At 36.8% G+C, this 12,599-nt stretch overlaps 1 protein-coding gene across 1 annotated transcript; it reads left to right on the top strand.

Moving 5' to 3' along the window:
* The first annotated feature begins 274 nt into the window (after positions 1 to 274).
* On the top strand, positions 275 to 12,372 carry LOC141432181 (nose resistant to fluoxetine protein 6-like). Its single transcript, XM_074093662.1, has 14 exons — positions 275 to 368; positions 489 to 592; positions 1,334 to 1,661; positions 1,745 to 1,933; positions 2,364 to 2,443; positions 2,924 to 3,123; positions 5,504 to 5,618; positions 6,563 to 6,780; positions 7,562 to 7,752; positions 8,278 to 8,416; positions 9,188 to 9,374; positions 9,496 to 9,638; positions 10,406 to 10,514; positions 12,200 to 12,372. Exons 2-14 carry the CDS (start codon positions 577 to 579, stop codon positions 12,328 to 12,330), a joined length of 2,046 nt encoding a protein of 681 aa, XP_073949763.1. The 5' UTR covers positions 275 to 368; positions 489 to 576; the 3' UTR covers positions 12,331 to 12,372.
* Positions 12,373 to 12,599: the final 227 nt, after the last annotated feature.

The raw sequence follows: 12,599 nt of genomic DNA, 5'->3' as shown, positions 1-12,599 counted from the left end.
AAAACAGATACTTCTATGGAGAAAATTCACAACGGCGAACGGTAAGTAGGTGACTTAATTAGAAAACTGAATTTTTAGTAATCGGCTAAAGTAAAAGCCGCCTTTCATATTTGTATTTTAACCCTAATTTCTACCGTCTTACTTTTTTTTAGCTTTGATTTCTATCTAGATCTAGTCTAATTCTAGCTTTGATATCTTATCTTAGAACAGCGCACGTAATTGACTTATTTTAATCACAAAGCTGTGATATAAAATAATCAGTACAAATCTCAGTCTTGTCGGGCTCATCGAAAAAACAACATAATTGAACGGAAAATCACACAAGAACGGAAAATCCCACAAAGTAATAATTATATTGCTGAAAGTAGGTAAATTATGATCATAGGCTGACAAAAACTTACGTGTAATATGGCGAAAGAAGTTTTCTTTATTATAACTATATTTTGTTATATTAATGTCAACGCTTATATAGAATTTGAAATACCTAGAAATGCGTTCGATACGGATTTGTATGAAAATGTGCTGGACGAGGAACTTTGTGAAATCCAGTTAAACTATATTGCGAATAACAATTCAATGTTGAGAGCTACATGTAAGTATACCTATTTTTATTATTTATACGTAGAAAAAATACAATAAAATCGTATTAAATATATTAACTTATTCTCGCAGTTTTACGTCTTGAGGAGATTAAAAAATAGGCCTTTTTATTCTTCCTTCAAAGCAAAACTGTTCCTATTCCGTAAAAAATCCAAGAAATCCTTTCTTAATGTATTTCTGTAGGTATCTTAAAGTTTGTCAATTGTATTTTTTCTTTATTTCGTACAATAAAGCGTTTTTGTACATACAGACAGATACAATACAATACAAAGACTCTTTATTGTACACCAGACATAGTAAGCGATACAGAAAACAAACTATTAAAATTACAAGGTGAGCAATAGGCGGCCTTATCGCTTAAGAGCGATCTCTTCCAGGCAACCTTTTTTACAGAAAGAAGGAAGGACTAGTTTACAACAGGTGGTGCATCAAAAGTAGATCAGAAAATTTAAACGTAACAGCAATACATCTACGAATACAGATACCTACTTATATATAATTTGGCATATACTAAAGGTATTGTGCCTAATTTCAAGCCACTATTTTTAGTATTTTAGGCTGTGCCTTGTCTCTCACTTAGTCAGTCACGCTAATATTTTAAGTAAAGACATAAATTAGGATTAAAAATCGTTCCCAATCCACTAAAACGTCCTCCTTACCATGACTGTGTTTTTTCATCTCTTATTTTAAGGTGGTCCAGATCGTTCTGTTTCATTTTTTTTTTATGTTTTAGTTCTTGATTCTGGATTAAGAACACCACGGGGTATACTTCAAGGCAATTTAGTTGACTATGGAAATTATCACGAATGCATAGACATAAGCGAAAATTTCGAGCCATCAGTGATAGAAGGCAAATATTGTATGATCAACGTCCCAATAGTACAAGATGATTTAGAACTTCCGACTCTCCCTAAGTGGCCAGAAGAATGGCCCGAGTTCCCTTGGCCGGAGTTGATACCGAAGACAAAACAATATAGACAAATGGTGAGGAATATCAAAACCGTGCAAGCTCGGACAAAGCAGTACAATCAAATGTTTGGAACAGATACGGACATGATAAGGTAAAACCGATAGTGTACACTGATTTTTTTTGACGTAAACATGTCCATGAAACTAATAAAACGGTTAAACTTTTTATTGTTAGTGTGGCAGAGGACAATCCGTTAGCTGGCCAATCGTTCAGGCTGGCTGTATGCCTTCCTAAAACCTGTACTACAAAGCAAGCTATCGATACCTTACTCATCAATACCACAGCTTTAGGACTCAAGTTTACTGATGAGTTCTGCCGCCTGAAGAATGATAAACCTTTCGTTCCTGGTGACTATGCTGCTATGTAAGTAAGGAATCAATGGATATCATTTGGCTTTGTTTCTAAAGATATGGTAAAAATATTAAAGAATTAATAAATTTTGAAACCATAATCAGGGTGCTGTGTAATCTGTTTAGATGATTATCATTTTACTATTTTAAGATAATCAGTAGGTAAACTAGGATTATTTATGACGTACGGAACATAATTATTGTTTATTGTTTTTCGTAAATATGAAATGCCATAGCATATTTACTTCAAATTACTTCTCTCTTTTTTATGCATACTTTCTCAATTTCAAGAATTTTGTTTAATTGTATGTGTTTTGGCTAAAATATATATATATATATATATATATATATTTTGAAACCACTGCCTTTGCCTGACATTGAAAAAGGAATATTGGAAAACTTTCAATTTAAAAATTAATTTTGTTGTTTTTGGAACTTTTCAGGGGTGTATTTGGTTTTATCATTCTGATTACAATACTTTGTACGGGCTATGATATCTACTACACTCATGTACTTAAAGAAGGTAAATTGTTTTGATTCCTAAATTATTTTTAAAAATATCAAACTATTTTTTAAACATATCGTTTTCTTAATGAGCAAATATCATCTTTTCATAATATTAACGTGAATTAAATGCATTTTCGTGATGTTAAATTCAATTATTTTTAACTAATTTGACTTTATTGTTTTTGCGATAAGGCGAATACCTAATAATGAACATATGAAAATGTTTTATTAGGAGATTGTAATACTTTTAGAATATACTTACTTTACCTAATTATTAAATTATTAAGTAAGTGCATGGTCAATTCGCAATCAAATGTGTGAGGATTTTACTTACATAAATATGATTGTTAACGATCCATTATAAATTAATAAGTGTAGAGTTAGTCCCGATCACGTCTTCCGCATCACCCTTTATTTTTTAAAGCACACAAAATAATTATTTACTTTAAAATAATTTATCTTCAAAGATCAGCCTTTTGTTTTGTTGTTTTCACAGACCCCAGAAAGAGTAGTACGCTTGGAAAATCGTTCTCTGTCTACAACAACACACGCCGCTTGCTCACTTTCAACTCTGCTCCTGGTGCATTAGAGTGCTTGGATGGCATCAGAGCTCTGGCCATAACGTGGGTCATAATCGGGCACACGTACTCCACACAACTGCATGCACCTTTTTACAATCGATTGGATTTCTTCTCGGTGTGTAATAGAATCAGAAATGATGATATCCGCAATAGAACTAAGGTTACCGACATAGCTCGAAGAATTGCGAAACTGAAATGGCAATGGGCGGGGCACATTGCTCGCAGGACTGATGGCCGATGGGGTCAAAAGGTTCTCGAATGGCGTCCGCGGACCGGGAGACGAGCTGTCGGTAGGCCTCCAACAAGATGGAGCGACGACCTGGTTAAGATCGCGGGATCGCGGTGGATGCGAAAAGCACAAGACCGGTCTGAGTGGAGAGCCTTGGGGGAGGCCTATGTCCAGCAGTGGACGTCTTTCGGCTGACATGATGATGATGATGATGTGTAATTCAGCTACTTGATAGTATTTCAGACTCTACAAAGAGCCTTAAAGGTTTTTATTATTATTTTTATTTTGAGAGGGAGGCAAATGACGCTTGCTTATCTGATGGGAAATGATCACCACTGCCCATGAGTACCAACTACTGAAGGAGAGTCATTGGTCCGTTGCCGGCCTTTTAAGAAAGTACAAGACCTTTCTTGAAAGCCACGATGTCATAGTTGTCAGGTAACACTGCTGACGGAAGTTGATTCCACAATTTCACTGTACATGGCATTAAGACGATGTCGATCAAATTTAGACTTTCGGCGGGAGGTCCGATGGTGGAATTTCGCAGCAGGTGCTGATAAACATGAGTTTTCACTACTTGTAATGTGCATTTAAGCAAATGTTATATACAGGTAAAATCTAACAAAATAAATACGAGCGTTTTAGCGGGCATTCAAGTAAAACGACGGTAAATTTGCTTCGAACTGTTTGCCTACCGTCATCATCGTGAATAATACAATTTTTGACGAGCATTTACTAGAGCGTTCCCTATATTGATCATCTAAATGTTTTTAGCAATGTTTGGCTCTGTTTATTATTCAGTATGACAAATGAAAAAAAAACCGGCCAAGAGCGTGTCGGATACGCCCAAGATAGGGTTCCGCAGCCAAATCAAGTAATATTTTTCTAAGGATTTCGTATTGTGTACGGAATCTTCCAAGTTTAGGTATATTCTATACCTTAGGTTGCTATTTACTCTTAAACTACTAATAATTCTGAAGCAATCTTAGCCGTTGTAATTTTTCTTGTAAATTTGATATACTACTACAAACAACCCTGATTTTTTTCAAATTATTCTACTTAATAGTTATATTTTAGTTTGCACTTTAAAGTTGAATATTTCGCAAACAGATCACTGAATCGAAAAATCATCTGGGCAACCTCGCAATGGTTTTAAGAGGTCTATCTACACATAATGATACCCCATGCTATAGGGTTATTCGAGAAAAAAAAACACTTTTCTAATACGTCGATGGGAGGTACACACATTTTTTTTATACCACTTTATCGGCGTGACTAATATGTATATTCATGCCGAATTACAGATTTCTAGTACTAACGGTCTCTGAGCTTAGCCGCGGGCATACAGACAGACGGACAGACATGGCAAAACTATAAGTTTAGACGTAGTACATTTAGACGACCGGATGGCCAAGTGGTTAGAGAACCTGACTACGAAGCTTGAGGTCCCGGGTTCGATTCCTTTCCCGGGCAGATATTTGTATGAATAATACGAATATTTGTTCTCGGGTCTTGGATGTTTACTACAATACAATACAATACAATACAATACAATAGCGTGGCGTAGGACGCCCTCAGACTAGGTGGAGCGATGATCTTCGCAGGTTAGCTGGTAAAAACTGGATGAGACTGGCCAAGGATCGTGCTCAGTGGCGTACAACTGGAGAGGCCTATGTCCAGCAGTGAACTAAGATAGGCCGATGATGATGATGATGATGATGATGACAATACAATACAATGACTCTTTATTGTACACCAGAAATAGTAAGCGATACAGAAAACAGTTAGGTAAGTACACATAATGAAAACTACAAGGCAAAAAATAGGCGGCCTTATCGCTTAAGAGCGATAAGCATTTAATATGTAATTTAAATATGTATTTATCTATGTAAGTATGTTTATCCGTTGCCTAGTATCCATAGAACAAGCTTTGCTTAGTTTGGGACTATGTCAATTGGTGTCAAGTGTCCCGTGATATTTATTTATATTTATTTATTATAAGGGTTTCTTGTTGACTACAGAACCCTAAAAATGGCAAATGCTCAATGTTCTGTTCAAGTCAATGCTCAAGTTTATCAGCAGCTTAAAGAGTCACTCTGAATCGGAGCGCCTCTGGAGTTTTCTGACACTTATTAACATTGTTCATTGTTTTAATTTTGTCTTATCGACGTATTTACTCATAAATACGATTGTGTTTGTTTGTGTAAAAAAGATTGACACTTTTTCTTTTTTTGTGTCTGTCTTAGTCAATTAGAGATTTTTTCAGTGGATTACATCTTTTTCTGCAATTTGGATCATGGCTGCACCAATAACTGTGGACACTTTCTTCTTGCTTAGTGGACTACTGATTGTCTATACTTCTGTAGGAAAAATTACTAAAAGTAAGATATTATATTTTATGTTAATTTAGCTTTAACTATATCATTCACGTGCACTGACACAGTCGTATTTTATTAGAAAATTGTATTACAATTCATTTGATATGGGGACTATTTAATAATAATCTTATTTATACGTGCTCATTTCATTACAGTATAATCGTAGCGTCTCCTACCCGCTCTCTACCTCAGATCAAATAAAAAGTAAAGATGGAGGGCGGTGAAACGCCCGGTGAGGCCGGTTTTATAAACATGTGTGCGTAGGCAGGTGTTGCCATAATAATTCTTAGTACCCCAATACTACAAAAAAATCGTTACCGTTGAATAATGTTTTAATAGCGTTTTAATTACTTTCACACTTTGATACCGTTACCACAATAATAAACGTTGATAAACTTTTACAAGAACCAAATAACTACGTTGCGTGTCACTTTCTCACGTGCTAAGCCGTGTTAATAAAGAATAGAATTAATGAAAAAAGATTATATTACATAGGCGGCTTTTACCCAATACCTAATAGGGTAACTACAATATTATAATGGCAACACTAGTGTTGACGTTTTATGTTAAGTAATAAGGTTTTGGTGTAGTTTGGTTGCAAGTGTGTGCGTGCCACTGTGTTAGCACACGGATTGGTGTAGTTTGACCGGCCTCACTTAGTTGTTCGCAGCGCCCTATCTTTAGTTTTTATTTGATCTGAGCTCTCTACTACCTACCAGTTGGCTTAATTTTTTTTACAGAAAAACTATCACAGCCAGTAGTTACGAAATGTTATTAGCCTCGTGTCATACGTATGTTAAAAAAGTCAAAACCAATGAATATAGAATAATTGCCTCACATTATTACGGAATCCTACATTGTGCGTGGCCTGCCTAGCACTTGGCTATTTTTTTGTGTTTATTTACGTCTAAAATAATGTGTATGAAAAATTCTAAACTTTCTTTTAGTGAGACTAGTGAGAAACGTTCACTTGTACTACCTTCATCGTCTCCTGCGCGTGTTCCCGGTTCTGGCTGCCGGTGTTTTCCTCCAAGCAACGCTGGTAAACCATATGTCCGACGGTCCACGATGGAGCGAAGTCATGGCATACAAAGTGCACAAATGCAGACGTTTCTGGTGGCCCACCCTGTTGCATATTCAAAATTATGTTACGCCTAGACATCAGGTAACGTTCTTTTTTCTTCAAAATAATTGAAAATACCTACCTAGGTGAAATTTTGTGGCGTCGGGTTAGAACTACACCTCTCCATTTCTTCTGTGGATGTCGTAAGAGACGACTGAGGATATAGGTTAAGGTATACCGTAGGCGACAGGCTAGCAAACTGTCACTATTGTACCGTTTTTGTCAAACTTAAAACCTATAATTGCTAAAAGTGGCTCCGAAGCGCTTTGCCTACCCAATTTGGGAATACAGGCGTGATGTTTGTGTGTGTGTGTGTGGAAATCTGGTCCTAAAAAAACAGAAATAATAGTTCTTTCCTTATCGTTTGGTTTTATATTAAAGAGGGCAAATAAGTATGCGGATCACCGGGTAAGCAATAACCACCGCTCATATGGACACCCGCAACACGAGGGGTGTCATAGGTGCGTTGCCAGCCCTTTGAGTGACTGATAGGCTTGTTTTGTATACATCACAAAATTGTACTATTCCAGGAAGCTGGTTCCATAATTTTGTTTCAGTGAATATCCCATCCCCCCTGCACGTGCCCGGTTTAAAAGTCCTGCAATGGATAGGTACCTATTGAACCAGCCTCGAATCGGGACCACCACCCAGACTTGGGATCGAAACCTTTGTCCCTGAGCACCATACATTATACATTAGTGGATGCAACTCCACACTTCTGTGTAAATGTATTTTCATTTTCATATTCTATTACTAACTTTAGAAATAAGCCTGTCTACTAACAAAATGAGTCACAGTTATATTATTATTTTTCTATTTTCAGTGTATTGGTCCTACTTGGTACTTAGCCGTCGACGTACAACTTCACATTTTGTCACCGCTGATCCTATTTTGGGTGCTTGGCCGGAGGAAACCTGCATGGATTGCTTTGACTCTAGCCATGATAGCTTCTCTGGCTGCAACAACAACGTATAACTATATAAACGAGTTCCAGCCAGCACCATTTGTACCCACGTAAGTGTAATATAAAAAAAGAGGCCTTTTCGCACCGCGTTTTCGAAACGTGCCGTCGACGCGCATTTTAAGAACAAGTGTTGAGAGCGCATTCATTCGAGTGCGATTCCTTGAATCAGTATACAAGCTCCCGGTAGACTCCGCGTGTTAAAAAACGTGAACGTTTTGGGAATGTATTATATTAAGAAAATGTTAATTTTTGAGACGACCAGTCCCATGGGACGTACAATAAAAAAAAATACAAACATTGGAACATAGATCCTCCTCCTTTTTTGAAGTCGGTTAATAAAATGAATCGATTCACTTTTTTACTGCAAAACTTTTTTTATCAAATTAACCTACGCATCACGCCATCTCTTGGTGGTAACGATAATTAACAACAATCAAGCTCCAGTTACAGTGAGCCAATCATGCTAGCGTCCGAAAATGTTCAATGAAAAATATATAGATGGCGTTGCGTTCTATTAAACTTTCTCTGGATTATTTGAAATCGTATAATTAAAATTATTTGTATTCTATTTTCAGACGTACAGATGAAGACTACATTCACTACATGGTCAATTACTATATGAACACATTTACAAGATGCACACCGTTTTTCGTAGGACTGCTAGTTGGCTACTTTTTAAGTGTCTATAAGGGCAAAAAAGTGGTAATGCCAAAGGTAAGATTTAAGAGTTCTTACAACCTAGTGAATGATTGTCAGTTTATACATTGTTATTTAGTCTATAAATTCATGAATTATTTTTAATATGCGTCATTGTAAAGCTTTCTATTAGTCCGCTTCATTATCATAAAATAAGTACCTATGTACTTAAACTCACCATAATAATTCGCATTAGCTACACACACAGCTACTACAATAGGTACAGTCGAGAAAACTGAGTTACGTACCGAATTGGAATCTTTTCATAATCAATTTCGCTATAACTTCTTTGGAAAATGTATTGGATTCCAACATGAAATTAGTAAGACAAAGGTCCCACCCTGAGGCCGTATTATCTAACGCGGCCGTATTTTTGACGCTCGCGTTCGCAATCAAATGACAGTTTTTGTATGCGAAATCTGTCGTTTGATTGCAATCGCGAGCGTCAGAAAGGTAAGGCAATACGGCTTCTGGTACGCCATTCAGTTCCTTGACTGTACCTATTTTAGCTTCACGTGGCGCGCGCCTGCCAAAATATTGTGACTAAATTTCTTTTTCTTTTTTTGAAACTGATTTTTTTGCGCATCGCCAGCATTAAAAGACAGGATCTGCATTCGTTTTGGTAATTAAAACACTGTATTCAAAAGTGAGTTCAGAACAAACATTTTGCATTAAAAATGTTTTAATTTCGCAATTTTTTGAAAAGCAGCTTCTAGATTTTTGGTCACTGGTTGTTTTTTCTGGCACTTTTGTAACTAAAGCATTATTTTATAGTATTTTTTTTTTCAGATATTTGTGGTATTTGGTTGGCTTTGTGCTCTCGTGGTGTCATCGGGTATAATTTACTCTACGTACCCCATTCTTCAGATGGATTGGGAAAGTCCATTCCTTGACGGTGTTATCAACTCCTTTTCAAGACCAGGATGGGCTGCTTGCCTCGGTTGGATGATTTTCGCTTGCACTCATGGTTATGGAGGTCAGTAAGATACATAAGTGACTACTTCGATTTTAAGTATAACATAATTTAGAAAATAAACCATGCAATTGAAAACTGTTCATCCCAGTGGCTAACCAGTGGTTGACTGATTTGTTTTTAGGACCAATTAACTGGTTTTTGTCACTGCGAATGTGGAAGTTGCCAGCTCGGATTTCCTTCGCTATGTACATCTTCCACTACCCTGTTATGCACGTTATAAACGCCTCTGCTGTTTCGCCCACCTATTTTTCAGTTATTGGCTATGTAAGTTTATAACTTCGTATTTATTTTTAGTGTAAATTTTAAATTAAGAACAAAAGTGCCTTTCAAAAGAGCAGTGGAAAAATGTTGGTCATACAACTTGGATAGTAAAACTAAACACATCTAAACTTAAGAGTAGTAATTAGAATTTCTAAATTTTACGTAAAAAACGAAATTTTTATATCAATTTTTTTGGTAAAACATGCCTATTTTAGAAAAAAAATGATTCATGTTAATGAAGCAGTGTTCTAAAAATATAGTTATATTAAAATGTTTTTAACTTTCACGAATCTCAGTCCTGTATTTGTTATATTACGGGACTTAACTTCAGGGTCAACTCGTGACCACGGCCACTGTATCGTGGTCGAAACTTCGAGGTAGTTTTAACAATACATATCATAGTAATAATAATAATAATACAGGTAGATTTAATAAGTAATAATCGTGCTATAACATTTGATCAAAAATATCTGACCACGACTATTTTGTTAACGGCGTAGAATCGTGTTCATATATTATTGATCAAATTTTTGCTCACAAGTTTATGAACTCGACTGTACTTGTTATAAACTTTAATATAAGGGAGCCCCTGTGTATAAGAGCAGTACTCATTACTCTAACAGTGACAAGTAGCATTATTTTCCAGTGCATTTCCAGTGCAGTTCCAGTCCATTATAGTGCCAGCTCTTTTGAATCGTCCTATATACCTAACTTTAAGTATCTATCTTCATGTAAGATAAGTGAAAACGTATAATGTATTTTATAATTAGTTTTACAGATTCCTGTCTGAAATTTCATCGTCCCTTCTTATCGGCTTTGCGGTGACCGTCCTGATCGACGCTCCTTTTTCTACACTAGTAAAACTCACAATAGGTGGAGGTACGCTTATAATAATAATATTGATGGTGGTAATAATAACAGTAGTAAAAATTTTAAAAAAATGGCCAAGTGCAAGTCGCAGTGCGCAAGTCCGACTTGCACTTGGCCAATTTTATCTTTTATTTTTACTACTGTTATTATTACCACCATCAATCGTTGGTAGAGCCCTGCTTCTAAGCAAAATGTTAGCAGTGGGTGGTAGTTTTTTATTAATTACTGACAAAGAGTGACATTAAAAAAATAAGCCGCAGAGCTGGAGTTTGGAGTTCGTGGTTGGTAATAGAAAGCGCTGCTGCCTGCTTTCACATTAGGTTACTTAATCGCCTTTTACAACACGGGAGAGATGGAACAATAAAAATAGCAGTGTATATATTCATTTTATTACTAATCAGTAACTGTGATTGACTGAAAAACAACGCTAGACCTAAACAACTGAAACTAGAGACTGCAAATTGGCAAATATAATTGTGTATACTTAAATGTAAATTATATACCTAGAGAAAGAAGGGTTAGAACTAGCTCATCCTTAATTATCTACACCGGAAAACCGTGGGCATAAGCTAGTATTTATATATGTGTATTGTTAATTCAACAATGATTACACACCTTGTTGACTATAATTAAGACATTAAAAGGGATCCCTTTGTTGTCTCACCTTGTTTTGAAGGTACTCCCCTTGATGCCAAATCGTCTATTGGGATCCTGGGTGTCGACATTTCGAGTGATGTTCAGTTTCGTGGTCATTTGGAAGGCAAAGCTAAGTTAGCGTCAAAAAACTTGGGGTGCTTAATAGAGCGGGGCAGTACTTCTCGCCAGCCCATCGCTTTCAACTCTATAAGGTGCAGGTTAGGCCGCACATGGAGTACTGTTCTCATCTCTGGGCTGGGGCACCCAAGTACCAAATTCTTCCATTTGACCGCATCCAACGTAGAGCTGCTCGATTTGTCGAAAGTCAGGCGCTCTCTGGCCTACTCGATCCTTTGGCTTTGCGGAGGGATGTGGCGTCTCGCTGCATATTATACCGCATCTACCATGGGGAGTGTTCTGACGAACTTTTTGAATTGCTGCCTGCGGCTAAATTCCACTACCGCACTTCGAGGAACCGTCTGTCTTTCCATCCTCACCATCTTGATGATTGGCAGTCTAGTACCGTGCGTTTTAAGCGAAACTTCTTTCCTCGCACGACGAAGATCTGGAATCAGCTTACAGCGGCAACATTCCCGGAGCGTTACAACTTAGGGATCTTTAAAAAACGAGCTTACCAATTCCTTAAAGGGTCGGCAACGCACCTGTGATTCCCCTCGTGTTGTGGGTGTCCATGGGCGACGGTGATCGCTCTCCATCAGGTGACCCGTCTGCTCGTTTTCCCCCTCGTTTTATAAAAAAAAAAACTCAGACAAGTCTCTAGAAAAATACGCAAGCAAAATATGCCCAACTAGATATATGATTTACTAAATTAAACGCTTCAACTCACTATTATAAGCAAGGAACGGTTTTCGGAAGATCTTTTTCATAGGTCTGTTCTGGTTGCTATTTTGAAAAAAATCGAAACGAGTCGGCCCGTTCCTGGCTTGTAATCGTGAACTGTTTAATTTATTAATATTTATCAATAAGTCTTTGTTTTTTTTTAAGTTATATTGTAGATTATTATGAACACTTATTTAGCAGATACATTTTTATCGCAGGTGTGAAAAAACCCAGGGATGCAAAACTGGTGCCCAAGGAACAAGTGAATGGAGTCAATGGAGAGGCTGGCGTGGTAAATTCTGCGTTTGTTCCAGGATCGGAGAAATATATTGGAAAAACAAGATTATAGTACACGTAACTTGAATTACAGATTAAGTGAATAATTACAATAGTTTTTTGTTTTTTTCTTCTCTCCTGTTCGGAAAGTTTAATTTTCATGGGTAGATAGCCGGGTGGATAATTGCGTTTTCATCTCTAGGGTGGAAAGTATTTTTATTTTTTGACTTTCTGCCAAGTTTCTTGCGGCGCATTCTTCTTGGCAATGATGGTCTTTCCGAAAGCGCTGGTAGTTTAAAAAATGACGTGTAAAAGTGCCCATTGCGGCCTATTTACTGAATA

Source organism: Choristoneura fumiferana, chromosome 10 (genome assembly GCF_025370935.1).
Source record: "Choristoneura fumiferana chromosome 10, NRCan_CFum_1, whole genome shotgun sequence".
Lineage (NCBI taxonomy): Eukaryota > Metazoa > Arthropoda > Insecta > Lepidoptera > Tortricidae > Choristoneura > Choristoneura fumiferana.
The sequence above is the reverse complement of the archived record's forward strand: the minus strand, read 5'-3'. Positions and strand labels throughout refer to the sequence as shown.